Below are 15,778 nucleotides of genomic sequence, written 5' to 3' on the forward strand. Positions count from 1 at the left end.
TATTTAAAGGGACAGCAACATTTGTTTACGAGGAGTTGTCACGATAGCGTTCTTACTTGGAACTCATTTCTACCATGCAGAAGAGTGTTTCAGGACTAGGGGTGGGAATTGGAACGTATAATGATTCCGGTTTTCCCAATAACGATTCTTTAAGTAACGTTACTTTTTAAAAAATAAAGAAAGAAATGCAATTCTTGCAAAAGGTGTGTTTACTTTATTTAAGACTTAAATATTGTTCAGTAATTGGCAATAACTATATATTGAATTAAAAAAAGTCTAATTTTTTTTTATTAAACACCACCGATTACAACACAACTTGTGTGATCTTCAACCGACCGTTGTCATACGAAGTAGAACAGCCATGAATTACACGGTTTAAAGTACCGTATACTTACGGTATAAAACCGTAGTTTTTGGTGCATTTCTTTAATGACAAAAGTAATTTTCAGCTCAGTAAGTGATTCAGATTTCTTTGATCCGCTCTGATTTATGTGAATTGTTTTGGATTCATTAAAAATAACTGAGTTGTGAAATGAGCTTCTTAAAAAACACTGAACAATAAACACACAGTAAATTTCATAAAATATTTTATTTACAGTGTTAATTTTAATGTCAGTACTATTCATTTGAAAGAGTAAAGAAATATTTTCATCTCTTATTTAAATATTAAAATCAGGAGAACTTAATCCAGCTATTTTAAAACCATCCCCATTAGGTCTATGCAAAGAGTAATATACATTTGCACACTTACATAAGTGTGTGTAAGGCACAATATTTCTGAATTTAAAAATTTTCCATCAAAACTGGAACAATATATTTTAATAAGCCACGAAAAAAGGGGGAAAGTACAGTATGTATTAAGTCCACTGATGTACAGCAGGTGGAGCACTCTTGTCTCTCTCTGTGTGTCTCCACAGCTGCTCTGACATCGTGACGCTATGGAAGGCCATGAGTCTCAAATCCTTACACAACCACAGTGGGAATCAAACCCTGAATTAGAAATCATAACCTGAATTAACCACAGACAATTAAAACATGACCTCCGACTGACCCCACAGAGACAAAGAGAGAGAGAGAGAGAGAGAGAGAGAGAGAGAGAGAGAGAGAGAGAGAGAGAGAGAGAGAGAATGTATAGGCACTTAGTCAGAAACTAATCAGAAAAGGGCTCAGCAGTGCTTCAATACAAGTCCTCAAATCAAAACCCTTCATTTCATCTGTATGAGTGCATTGTATCAGTGTTTGTTGGTGCTGCTCAGGTCCTGACTTCACTCTGGCTGTGAACGTCGCCCTCGAAGGCAAGATTATCATAATGAGGTGACGCGTCCAACTGCTCCACTTGCACATCTGCAAACCAATCACAACAAACCACTCAGACCAAAAGACCAATAACAATAACTGACCTATTACCTTGTTTCTAGAGGCATCTTTTTCCCCAATCATTTTCTCCATTAGCGTTTAAAAAAAAACAATAACAACCATCTCCAAATTTATTTACAACATTACAAACTTCAGCTTTAAGGCACACTGTGAACGGCTTCATCAAATCAGCAATTACAGAGAAGCATTAAACTATTATAGATACTATTTGGACGTAAATGATTAGACATAGATTTATTTCAAAATAGTTAGTATATTATATAGTATAAAAACAGGATCCATTTTGAGGATTGCAGAATTGAACACAAAATCAAGCAACTGCATTATTTGTGGCACAAAATTTCACCAATAAATTAGATTTAAATCAGTACATTATTTTACTGGAAATTAATTAATTTCATATTTCAAGTGAATGTTATCATTCAAAAACATGAACTAATAATTTAAAACATTTAAATGTACAATACAGAATGCAAGCTATTGTCTCTAACATATTTTTGTATTTTCAGCAAAGCAGAATTATGAGTATTTCTATACCAGTGCCATCACTGCCTTGTGCATGGATAGCAATTTCAGTAATTATGCACAAAAATATTTTCATGTAACTGTACACATTGTCACTAACACCAATTACATAAGTACATCATGGTTATTGGTGGGTTTTCAATGGAAAACAACACAAAAAAGTTGCATATAATATATATTAATGTGTGACATTCAGCACAGATACGTTTGTCATTCTATATATTTGTATGTGAAAGTTAATTAGTACAATCACAGTAAGCTGGAGTGCGTTTCTACATGATGCGAGTAATGTGCTTGTGTGCGTGTTTTTTCATACCGTTCTGTGTGCCTTCAGCAGGACTTAGGTGCTCGATTCCACGCATGGATGCATATCCAGAGGATGCAGTCTCGCTGTGTGTGTGTGATGCTGTCTCACTCTGCAGGTCCTCGGAGGTTGAAAAGGATCTGAAATCAGGCACTGAAATCTGTGGCTGCTCCTCTACATCCAACTACAAGAGAGAGAAGATCAGAAAAATTAATTTCAGAAAATATCTGGCCAAATATTTGTTTTAGTGCGCACTGATTGAATGTTCAAAAACTGAAAACTAGATTTTATGGCAAATTCCCTAAAATGATGGACTCCAGACTTGAAGGACAAAAGAATAAAACCAAGCTGCCAAAGAGAGAAAAACAAACAGAACTAATCCTCCAGCTTTCCGTATATGCAAAGCATGATGACTAAGCAGCAGTCCAGTTTCATTGAGAGCAGTCTTTTTTAATAACAAGTGACAGAGGATCCATCAACCCTCTGGTTACTGTAATCAAGGCTCATGACAGGATGGTTAAGAAGAGTCACACATGGTACACATCATGTGCAGTTACTTACTAACGCCACTTAACACCCCTTATACTCCAGGTATGCTGTTTTTTGTCACCTTGGGTCAGGACTGCTTAAGGACATTCTTTGGAACAAAGGTGAGCTCCCAAGGTGCAACAAACACAGTGGGAGATGCGCCGGCTTTTTTGCCTTATTATAAACATTATAATAAGGAAGAAAAGACTATTGCAAATTATTCAACTTGAGGAAACAGAACACTGGACATTTTTTCCTATCCTATCACTGCTTCTGGAAGTTAAGGATGGGCAAACATGTACTCCATCGAAAGCATCCTGTCAGGCTGTACTTCTGCCTGGAATAGGAGCAGGATCAAAGAGACTTGCAGAGGATAATACAAGCAACAGAATGTAACACCGCAGGTATGCTGCCCAATCTGCCAGATATTTCACCAAGGTGAGCAGGGCTAAGGCCAGAAAAAAAGCATCCCAAATATGGTATTTGCTGCAGAAAGGCAAATACCACCATAGCCTAGGGACATCAAAAGTCAATACTTATAATCTATAATTCAATAATTTATTTTTATTTTAAACAATTTTAAATAATGTATCTGTATATTACTTGCATATCTGTATAAAATGTGTAAATGTATATTATTATCACAATATACACCATTCAAAAGTTTGGGGTCGGCAAGATGTTTTGTTCTTTTGAACTTCCCATTTATCAAAGAATTCTGGAAAAAATTTAGTGTTTTTCCACCAAAATATTAACCAGCACAAGTATTTTCAACACTGTTGATAATGTAAAAAATAATAATAAGAAATGTTCCCTGAGCACCAAATCATGATATTAGAATGATTTCTGAAGGATCATGTGACACTGAAGACTGGAGTAATGATGCTGGAAATTCAGCTTTGCCATCATATAATAGAAAAACTAAACTTTTAAAATTGCAATAACATTTTACAAAATTACTGCTTTTACTTAGCCTGGAAATCCAGACCTAAATCTAAAAGATTAATGGTCTGGCGTCAACTAATGAAAATCGGCCAGCTCGAGGGGCGGCACCAAGCATGCATTTGAAAATCTCACTGCACGCAATTGGATAACACTACGACCAATCACAACAATTTATCGCTTAGCTACCAGCGGAGCTAACTGGTAGATTAGACTCTTACCGTATCCGGTCGTCAAAACAGCAAAAACGCCCTTCTTGCAAAGGAACGATTCGAGCGCCGTCTTCTGTTCCTCTTTTAGAGAAAAAGTCTAAATCTTTCATTGTAGCGGCCAACGCCGTTTCAAACAAATGATGTTCAAAATGTTGTTTGCCAAAAAAACAAACAAAAAAAATATCTTACTGACCCCAAACAATTGAAGGGCAGCATTAATTTTGTCTAGTCATTCTAGAAGCCTCGAGAAAAAAGCATTGTATGGCCTCACTCGAACATGTGACAAATAAACTTTGAGCTGAGGTGTGTCACTGCTGATGCATCCCTATCCATCTTCACTCACTGCCACAATAAAAGATTTCAAAAGACCAAAGAACAATTTCTCTCCCAGGATCACCCAACGTTACTCAACACAAACAGCAATGTAATGCTGATTCCTGTGACTCTGCATGACTCAGAAATCAAATGCTTTAAACACATGAGCTGTCTCACATTGAACAGGAATAACACCAGAGCTTTTGAACATCTGTTCCTCTTTGCCTCCTACCACGAGGCAGAGAAAGAATTTGGTCTTGTCGTCTTCTTTTCCTTTTTAAATAATGCTTAGTAATGTTGTTTTTTATTTTGCAAGTTTTCATCTGCAGCTAAGTTGCTAACACTTTAGCATGATAAACAACAGGACATTTGTATTGTCATGGTAGCACTTTAAACTGAACTGAGAGGAAATAGAGTTCTGGTTTGTTTGCATTTGTTCAGCTTTTATCTTCTTTGTTTTACTGTGTTAACAATAAGACTGGTCTGAAACCTGAAAAATGACGCCTTATCAGGCAGTATCTGGAAAACATCAAGGCACGTTGTTTACGCAACATCCTACCAACTGAGGTGCCTCCATCTGGTGCCTCTTTGAAAGAAGCTAGGTTGAAAGAAAAAAAAATTACATTTGACAAGAGTGGTTGAAAAAAGTAAATGAATTCATAAATGTGCTTTTGAAACTTTATTTCAACTTGTGATTGGGTGTTTTAGATAAAGATGGAGGGGAGGTGAAAAAACATTTTGTATTTGCTAGCACCTCAGAGGTCACCATCATCTAACGCAGGTCTTTTTGATATGTCTGGGGCGACAAACAGTCCTAGTGTGAAAACTCACCTCAACTCCAAGGGTTTTAAGAATGTCACACTTGCACATTGGGCAGGTTCTGTGCTCTAGCAGCCACGGCTCTATGCAAGATCTATGGAAGAAATGACTGCAAAACACACACAAACACATTGTGCACACATTAGAACTGAAAGGACAGGAAAAAGTAATAAACATCTGTGATGGACGGAGATGGAATGGAATGAAAGACAGAGAGACATACTTGCATGTGAGAACTGACAGCACATCTCCTGGTTTATACAAATCAATACAAACTGCACAGGTATCAGCATCAGGGCCAGTCTCCTGTGAAACAAAGATATACACACATCATCAAAACACCATTCACACGGATGGTTCATCCAGTTCTTCGTATATCTGCAATTAATAAGTTATCCTATTGATAATAAGCCATTACATTGATTCATTTGTCTTTTTTCATGCAAATTCTAACTGTACAATAGTTTAAAAAACAAACATTGTTTTTTTGCTATATTTTATGCTTTATTTCGGCTTTTGACTCAATTTACAAAAGGACTTTTCACATCCTGGATCATTGGAAACTCCAGGTAAATGGAATCCTGGGTTATCTTGCATCGTTACCAACTAATCTATTCATAAGATGACGTTTCACACTGGACATTCCTGAATCTCAGGTTAACGTCCTTATTTGCATATTTGCAAATGGACAAACAAAACACCCGATATGTTTTACATAATGGCTCCAGCATTGCACATCTTTATGTTATATATTGCCAACTGTACTATGAAGTTTATCCAGAACAGACTTTTCGAACTATAATGGTAAGAATGAAATGGTGTCTTCTTCACTTCTTATTCTATCACGCTGAAACGTCATTTCAGCATGAAACGTCAACACTCAGCGTTTCAATGACTGTTCAAAGCCTGTGAATATGAGGCACGCAATTGGTTGTCTGTTGCTAAGCATTTGCTAACCCCGGGTAAAAAGCAGTGCTAACCCCACTTCTAGATTACAAGTGTGAAACATTCCTTTATCCGGGGTTAAAAACTGGGGTTAGAACGTCAATCACCCGGGGATAAGCAGTGTGAAATATCCCTAAGTGTCCAAAAGTTCTGTAACATTTACACTCCTGTTACACGTTGCCTAAAAATGTACCATCCATAACATGAAAAAAAAAGGATAAACCCACAAGCACTTACATGTACGAATATAAACCAAATACAAACCTATAAAATTTTTGAAAGGCAATAAATAAAGAAATAAATAACGAAAACGCATTAATACAAATAGAAGTATGCATGGTGCTCAAACATACCTGATCCCCTTGTCTCAGTGTGCGGACCTGCAGCTGGCCAATCGCCTTTTTTGCTTCAGCTTTCAGCTTTTTCTGAAAAAGAACAGACAAACAGAGCTTGAAATGTGTGTGTGTGAGTGTGTGTGTGTTTCAGTGTTTTTGGTCTGGTCTTACTGGTTTTTCAGGAAGTGTATGAATATCATTAAACTGTAACGCGAGTATCAACACAGTGTTCTCAGATTTGTTTAGCCTGCTACACAAACACCTAAAACAAAGCGACTTCAGATTAGGATTATTAAGTAAGTATATAAATGGAACATTACATCTGGCATAAAAAAACCCTCAACCTTCAGCGAGAGAACTACTGCGGACTCATTTACTCGGCTGATTCATACAGAGTGGCCGCAACAAGAATGTGGACACTTGAGACAGACTTAAAGATTTATGAATGTCAATGCATTAGATAACCAAAAAAGAACCTCTAGCAAAACACACATTCACACTTTCACAACCCAGACAGAAAAAGGAAAAAGTTGGCACACCAGATTTATTAATAGAACAATTATTTACAGCATGTTCTCATCACTTTGGTGAGAACAAGTAATAATATTTCTATTATGGAGCTGTGGTGTGCCAACCTTTTCTTTTGCGAGAATACCAACATATTTTTAGTCCAACTCTAATTTCTGTAATTTTAACTGCATCATCTAGATACATATTATTAAGTTGTATACAACCTCACAAATTTAGGGAATAGTTAATACAACAGACATGGATATTTATGAAATATAATTTAAGCCACCATTTTGGCTGACATCACATTTGACTATGTGAGATATATTTGAGATATGTGAATATACACGTTTGAATTTATCTGGAGGAACAGAAAAAAGAATACTATTAATGTGCATGTCTTACAATAAATATAGCCTAGTCTTACATGTGAATATGGAATGAATAAATTAATAAAAATAAATGGCAAGTTGAAAATTCACAATCCTTACCCAGCAGTCAAAATTTGAATAATTAAAAAAAACTATTCATAAAACAATTTTTTCAAATCTAAACCAGTGCAGCAGTTATTAGTCAAGAGTTAGAATGCAAAAACAAAGTTTTCTCAGGTGCTGCTTTAGAGTAATTTATTGCCTCTGATATTTATTATTACCAATGATGAAACATTTGTGATTGAAAATATATAATTAATATAAAAATGTTGACTAAAGTTATACCAAAAAGTATAAATGTATTCATGCAAGACCACATGAATTTCCTATTGAGGAAATGAACATACTAATGGCCAACAAATAATAGAGACTCAATAGAAAGTGAAAACAAACCATGTCAACAGACTATCTGTCTATTCAACAGTCTCAGCAACAATTTGATGTCTGTTCACTTTTTTTTTTAAAAACAGCATTTTACAATTGACTGTTCTCCAGCAGCAAAAAGTAAATCTAATACTCTTGACAGTCCACCCTTTTTGAACACCATACAAGCCTCTAAAGAAATATGGGTTTCTTTCTGATTTGTCATTGACCTGATCTCAACACTTATTTGTTATTTGAAGACAAATGAGTCATAGAGTGAATATGTATCTGACATTTTTGAATTCCATGAATAAGACCCATTGTGACAGTGTGTCAATTCTAAGTCAGTATGAAGAAGGAAGTCATTTTTATTGCTCACACAAACCCAAACAAAAAAATTCAAATCTGGTAAATCTGGTTATTACTTTAGAACCTACATACTATCACTAATTAAACTACTTTTATAAAAGGAGCTATTACAGGAATTGCATTTGTTTATGGTTGCGAGTTAAATAAATCGCAGAAGAGGCGTGTCTTATGTATGTATGTATGTATGAAATGTGTTTTGGCTTGGACAAGAAAATGCACAGCATACTCAGACAGAAAGGGTCTGATTTTCCAGAAGTTATAAAGCACAAACATGTATAACCAGGCCGTTGCCGAGATATGGGTTGTAAAGCTCAACAGGTTAAGAATGGGATCTCTGCCTGCTAAAGTTCAACAAAGACTTTTACTTTACAATTTACTTTTATTATTTTCTTCCTGTTTTACCTCAAACTAAATAACAAACAACAGGATAAGGTACTTTTAGAGCACAGTAATGCCCTTTGGCTTTAGTAAGCTTAAATATTCCATGGTATTCCCCTCTGCAAACAAGATTTTTTGAAAAATTCCCAGTGTAATTTCAACAGTAGCGAACTGAAAACATTCAGTCCGTCTGTGTGTGTGCGTGTGTGTGTATTAATCTCTGATGGGTTGTGATTTTAGTTAAACTTTATCCAAGATCAAACATTCCCTTGATACTGAAGTTAGTGCCATTCTTGAACCAAACTCATACACATACAGTGATGACATTAAAGTTGAAAAAGGATGATGATCTCAGAACCCAATACTGTGAAACCAGACCAACCAGTAAGAAGATAGTTACACCAGACTAATAAACAAGCAAGCATGAAGTGCACAGTGCAAAACTACGCATTTGTGATGTTCAGAACAAATGTTGTCTCATAGAATCATAACCAAAGTACTGACTGTGTGATCCAGTTTTGACATCTATATTTAGTAACATTCTCAAATAGTATTGTTTATACAACCACTTACCAGGCAGACCAACTATCGTCTATAATATAAATGAGTAACCAAAGTCAATGGCTTTCTATTATTGTTATTGCTGTGAATAAAACCTGTAATGATAATGACAGTGACAAATGGAAATATCAGAGATGGCATTTTTGATAAACAGGAAAGCATTATCACAATTGTCATGATGTTATTTAATAAACAAGCTCAATTGAGGTTCAAATTTTAATTAGCCACAGGCCACAAAAATGGTTGGAAGCAGCTCTGGTGGAAAGACTGGCTCTAAAAGCTTTGGCTTATAAAGTGTATATGAATGTCTCTGTGAGTTACTTTAACCCCACATTATATAGACCTCCTTGATTTTTCTTGTCAAACATGCCAAGAAATTCAAGGCTGACTAAACGCAGTAACTAAAGTGATATGAAACGTAGGGGTGTGACAGTTATTATATAACCGTGAGACCGACGGTTATAGTTGAACACCGTCATTAGAACTCTATAACCGCCAAAACCGTGTTATTAAAATATTTTTTACAAACATTTTTTATCATAGAGAATGTTTAAATACTAATTAAAAACAATTGTTAGCAGTCTGTGTTATTAATGGTCTACGTCGCTTCCAACTGTATTTGATTATTTGCCAAGTACCCCCTGACCGACCGCCAATCATTTGAAGTTTTGTTTTGTAAATCGTCAGACATGATTTTTACCACTTCATTAAGTTTTGCTTTGTAGAAAGCCTTTCTTTAAAGCGAATTTCGTTTTGTACAAATTGTATCTTAATTTTAATAAACGTTTCATCAACCAATTGCATGAATTTAATAAATAAAAAGCAAATATAGCAGACAATATTGCATTGCATTGTGAACTAGAGCGCATCTCATTGTAAATGAATGAAACTCAGCGTAGGCCTATGCCTCATACATTAGCTAGTTGTCTTGCTAGTTGTCTTGCTGTTAATTTTAAATAAACGTAGAACAAGTAGCTAATCAGTGTCTGCTCGTTTATTCAAACTAAGTTGCAACACCCCCCCCCCCCCCCCCCCCCCGATGACGGTTATGTTACGAACCGTAACATTTGAGTCACGTCATAACCGTCATCAACAATTCTGAAACCGGCACACCCCTAATGAAACGAAAGCAAATAAAATGTAATCCAAAAACAATTTAAGACATTTTCTCATTTCCAGTGTAGTTAGCCTGCCCATTCAGCCTTAAAGGTTAATAGTAAACTAACTTGGCTTGCTATCCTTGGAGGAGGCTCAAACCTGAGGTTCGGCATGAGCTCAGAGTTAAAAAAAAACCCTATTATGGAATTGCGCATAAGAGGAAGATAATTTACTGGAGGAGAAGGGGAGGAGGAGGGCTACCGGAAGAATCTGTCAGTGTGTGCTGCTAGTATGTTCTATCATTTCTGAGTTGCCTTCTTAAATCTAGTTAACAGACTTATTTTTCCTGTAAATCACATAAAACTGATACAAATGTTTTAAAAATATAATTTACTAAAGCATACTGTATCAGTGATTCATATTTCAGCCACAGAAATAAGATATTTTATTTTAAATTTAATACAGATTGCTTTTATTGGTCGCACCACATGATGAGTGGTCGCTCCAAATGACACGAATACCTTATGTAGTTAAAAAACTATTTAAAGAGATCAATGAACAATACATTTTATACAAAAAAATAGATTTAAACCAGATTTTATAAAAATTTCACAGAATTTTCCTGAACGTGATTTATATATTTAAAAAAAAAAGTGTTTATAAAATGTTTATCACAAACACAAGTGCACCATTTAATTTAACTTGACTTAGAATTTTTTTCTAACAAATAATAATGTTATAGATATAAATTACTTCATAAAAGTATTGTATACAGGTAACATTTGGGGTCAATAGTTTTTTTTAAGTAATTAATACTTTTATTAATCAAGGACACATTCAGTTGATAAAAAGTGACAGTAAAGATATTTACATTCTAAATGCAAAAAGAGTTGTTTTTCCAAACTGTTTGGAGCAATTTGTTATATTTTTGTATATTTGTAATTTTGAAATATAACATTAAAGAGTATATTTGATGTGATGAATTGCTCTGTCATTTATCAGATTTACCAATTGTTATAATTTCATAACATTATATTGGGGGGGGGGGGGGGGGGGGGGGGGGGGTAATTCCCCAAAATGGTAGTTCCTTGATGGTCACACCACATGATATTTCATAAAATGGACATCATAGGACAAAGTTTGTTTGTATATTATGATGGAAATATAAATACAAATGCTTTGAATTTTTTTAAAGGATTACAAAACATTTTGGAAATCATGCCAAATAGTGCAGAAAATAAATCTGAATAAATTTAGAGTAATTTCAAAGACGTTTTCAAAACAGAAGTTATGGCCGGACGGTCGCACCACATGATGTTTTGACACTTTAAATAACAAAAAAAATAACAAAAAACTAAAGGTTAACTAAAGTGAGTACATACATGGGAGAGGTACTACAAATATATAGTATCTTTTTATGCATTTAAACCCGTTTTTGCCTGAAAAAATGCAATCAGACAGAAAATTTAGGCGTCACGTAATTGACCCATATATTAGTGCAAAAAATATACAAGGATCTCCTTCTAATAGTGTTTGTTTTACCATGTATTCTTATATTTATTCATTTCGAGGTATTATCTGTGTCTTATACATTTGTAGGCCTACTTTAATCCATTTTTATTTACTCCGCAAAAGTGTTTTTGGGCGAAACGTAGATTAACGCAGTATATTAACAGGATTGACGTTCACTGCTCATCAGAATCAGCAGCCTTCCACGCAAATCTTGTGCTGTACCTGTTTGCGGTTCTGCTGTCTGAGGCCGGTCAGTCTCCGCGCGGAGTAAAAGATGAAGTATCCAACAGTCGCCGCGGTGACGATGAAGAAGGAGATGGAGACGAAAAACACTGAATAGTGACTCATCCAGGGACCGTGCTGCTTCCCGACCTCTATCGCTATGGAAACGGGAACGCCCTTGCCTAGCAGCTGGACCAGATCCATCCCACGGTAGTTGCCAATCATGACTGCAACGATGCTCGTGCCTAGAAACACACAAAAGAGACGATACTGAAAACACCAGCAATACGCATGCGCAAAACAAAACACAAACCGTTGCGCTTAACAACCTGACGGAAAGAGCCGATCACCAAACATGCAACATTAGAAGTGTTTGCCAACACGAAACCAAATAAATTGCGTTTTTAAATTAAGGGAGAGGAAATTATGCAGCTTGACACACTTGTGTCAAAAAAGTGGTCAAAACAAGAGTTTGTCTCGAGAGAGATGTGAGCTCTGAACTCTTAACGTATTACTCCAAAAAATGTAAACATTACTTGTTCGCATGCGCATGACACACAAGAAAAAAGCAATTACCAGGATTATTATAGTTAACGTTAACGTACTTAAAACTATTAAAAAAGATCTGGTCCTGTGGGCGTCAGTAGGTTATCACACAGAGTTCACACCTGCAGTTTGTTACTAGAAATAAACGTTAACTGATTAAATAAAACCTATATAAAAGGCAACATTTCATTTTTTATTTAGCTTGTGATGTTGTTATTTTTTGTTTTAAATATTTTAGAACTCATGTACATATTTTTAAAAACACGACAAAATAACTAACTAATTTTAACAACAACTATAATAGTATCTTCATGATTACTAAAATAACACCGCAAATAACATCTACGTATAGGCTACACGCACCCTAACTTTTTATGGCATGACATAATGTCATAAAACACGTAGGTCATCTAAAAAGTGAGTCATTATGCAGTGAATTTCTCCTGATGATCAGTGAGTGGGTTTGTGATAAAAAATAATAATAATAAAAAAAAAAACCAGATCTAAATTGCGGATCTAGTCCAGTTTCTTTTACATATCCTGTACAGGTGAGAGCAGAGCGCGCGCTCTTCCGCGTTGAGGAGGTCCTACGGATCAACCGTCAAGTTTACACAACGCCCGGGTTAGAGTACAACTGGCACCCAATAGAGACCAGAATTGATCAGAATAAATAGACAAGAGAACACTTGCATATACACAAACTAAAACCGATACAGGACCGTCTAAAAAAAAGTTCAGCAGCCCACCTGAGGTCCTAAGCCCGTTGAGTCACATACCTGGGTGGGACATTTGAATGACCCGATTTTCTGCCCCGAAGTCGTTGAAAATGATAGCAGCGGCAGCTCCGTTCATAGCTGCGACGTTAATTTTATCGCTGAAAGTGCAACCGTTTCCGCGTTGGATTAAGGCGATCCAGCCCCTGGAATCGTTCGGTCGGCTATAAACGGTGTCCTCGTCACAGCCAAAGATCGGAGTGGCTAAATACACATTCCCCACGACAGAAGCTTTGGGTGAGTCTTGCCCATAGAGTCCCATTTCCTCTTGATACCAGGTGGTTCGGTTCGTTTCAGGATTGGTGTAGGAAATGTTCAGGTATGCAGTGCACAGGTAACTGGCCTGCGCCAAGCGCACACTCGACACCTGGAGAACCGAGGCCACCAGTAGCCACGAAAACACATCCCGACTCGCAAGAGGCCCCATATTCGGCAAACCAACCCTGCCTCTACCCTCCTTAGTACAATTCAAAGCACAAACTGGGTTTTAAAACAATTTAAAAATGCTTCCGCAAACTAACGTAATCGATAGCTCCCTATTGAGCGCTTACAGGTGTTTTGGTAACGCAACTGAATAGAAACTCTACCTCGCTGAGGTCACTGCGCCTGAAGCCACGCCCACCTCTCTCTTAAAGCCACACACGCTGTTTTTCTTTACTCGTACTTTTGCAAAGGGACTATAATTATGTGGTTCGTTCAAGGGGTAGGGCTATAAAAAATATTGAGAATTTGTAGCCTACCTAAGGTAAAGTACAGATACTATGTCAAAATTTTACTCATTTAAAAAATACTTGAGTGAAAGCAAAAAAGTATCCATTTTTAATTGTACTTAATTTAAAGTAAACACATTTTTCTTTTTTATTTGACTTGAAAACAAGTGGAGATTTTCTAATTCTTGCAGTTTTTGATGCAAAAATTTGTAAAGATAACATTGTTCTGGCCATGTAAGACTTTTTGGACCCAATATGCGGAAGATTTTCAGCTAAAAAAATTAGTAGCAGATGATTTTACAGTGGTTTGAGGTTTGAATATGATTTTTAAACTAATAATCGAGACTGAACCCTGTTTACACTTAACTCAAGTTCATCAATTGTTATTATAAAAAAAACCCACATTGCTAGTTGAAAGTCTGTCTGAAACTGAAAGGGATAGTTCACCCCAAAAACATTCTGTCATCCTCATAGTCTTTTGAAGGCTGAATGACTTGTTATAGTTATTTATAGGAGAATGTTGTTTTATAGTTGTGTATAGCGAAAGTGAATGGAGACCACGTGTCAAGCTAGATTGTAAAGGCAGGTAAATAGCAACTTAAATTTCACTCTGTCCTCTATATAAAGCCTCATTTGATTTAAGAAAACTTGAAATACAGTACATTACTTATATGGACTATACTTTTATGATGCTTTCGTTGATGTTGTTTTGCTGATTCATGACTCATGCTATGATTTTTTGTGTGTGTGTCATTTTTGGAACTTGAAAGCCCTTGGTTTCTATTCACTTTCATGGTGGCTGGGAAAATTATGAACATTCTTCAGGATGTCACAACTTCACCTTTTGTGACCCACTGAAGAAAGTCATGCAGGTTTGGAATGACAAAGGCAATGGGAAAATTATGACATAGCCTATTTATTTTTTGGTCAACTTTTTTTTTTTAAAGCAGCTTTATCAGTATTTAAACTAAAATAAATTTCATTAGCTGTTTAAATAAAAGGAAACATAAACTTATGTAAGCATGATTGATTGGCTTGATAGTTGGATCAAGAAAAATATATATTTTGTGAATGATGTGAAAAGGCCTACTTTACACTTGAAAACTGTAGTGAAACTGTAGTACAAGTAGTTTTAACAGAACTCAAGTAAAGTACAGATTCCCAAAATAATATAGTATAAGTGTTTTAGTGAAGTACTATTACACTTTTGGGTTTAATAATAATATTTCAAGGGGTTCTTGACGGCACTACTTGATTTTGCTTTGTTGAAACTATAAAAATAATACATTAACATAATATATATTAATATATCTCGATTAATCTCATGTTTTCCAGTTCCCTTTTAAGAAAAAGTAGTTCTGGTGTAACTATTTTTTTAAAGTTTAAAAAAAAATTGGGCCTATATATGGGGCTAGCCCTTATAGGAGAATATATGCACTAAAATTCTGTGAAATATTCTCAAGCAAATTATTATAATATTATTTTTGCCTGAACAGTCTAATTTTCAGTGGTAAGCACATCTTTAGAGAAATTAGAAAAATGTAGGTTAGGTAATAATCTGCTAATAAGCTCTTAATAATGATGATCAGCCAGACATGTCACAATATTTATCGTTTTTATAAATTGTTGTCATTTATAGTTGTCATTTGATTTATCATGTAATAATTTATTCATCATTTTATTATTCATTAAGTTATTTTATGTTTTTATATTTTACATTACTTATAGCTTTCCTCTCTTTTGCTGTTTAATCGTGTGGTTTCATAGGATGTTTGTCTTTATGAGCTAGAGATAAGGGAACGTCTCCATTTCACAGGACAGTGTTGTGAGTGAAGCAGTAATATTCCATGTTTTTGCTGTTTTATAGGCCTAATAACACTTGTTGATTTTGTATATATATTTCTGACGTGGAGATTTAGTCGGCAGGATATCAGCATGATCTGATATGTAATCACCAAGACGTGTAAGCAGTAATCTCATTTACAGATTTGACCTGTTCACTC

The 15,778-nt window shown here is 35.5% G+C and overlaps 1 protein-coding gene across 1 annotated transcript; it reads right to left on the reverse strand.

Moving 5' to 3' along the window:
• Positions 1-574: 574 nt before the first annotated feature.
• Positions 575-13,692, reverse strand: rnf128a (ring finger protein 128a). The gene is made up of 7 exons (XM_084114842.1): positions 13,069-13,692; positions 11,747-11,991; positions 6,321-6,392; positions 5,246-5,328; positions 5,035-5,131; positions 2,219-2,390; positions 575-1,344 (listed from the first exon to the last, which is right to left on the reverse strand). The coding sequence occupies exons 1-7, from the start codon at positions 13,490-13,492 to the stop codon at positions 1,253-1,255; spliced, it is 1,185 nt and encodes a 394-aa protein (XP_083970968.1). The 5' UTR covers positions 13,493-13,692; the 3' UTR covers positions 575-1,252.
• Between the last annotated feature and the right edge of the window lie 2,086 nt (positions 13,693-15,778).

This window comes from Abramis brama (genome assembly GCF_963993115.1).
Source record: "Abramis brama genome assembly, chromosome: 5".
NCBI classification, from domain to species: Eukaryota; Metazoa; Chordata; class Actinopteri; order Cypriniformes; family Leuciscidae; genus Abramis; species Abramis brama.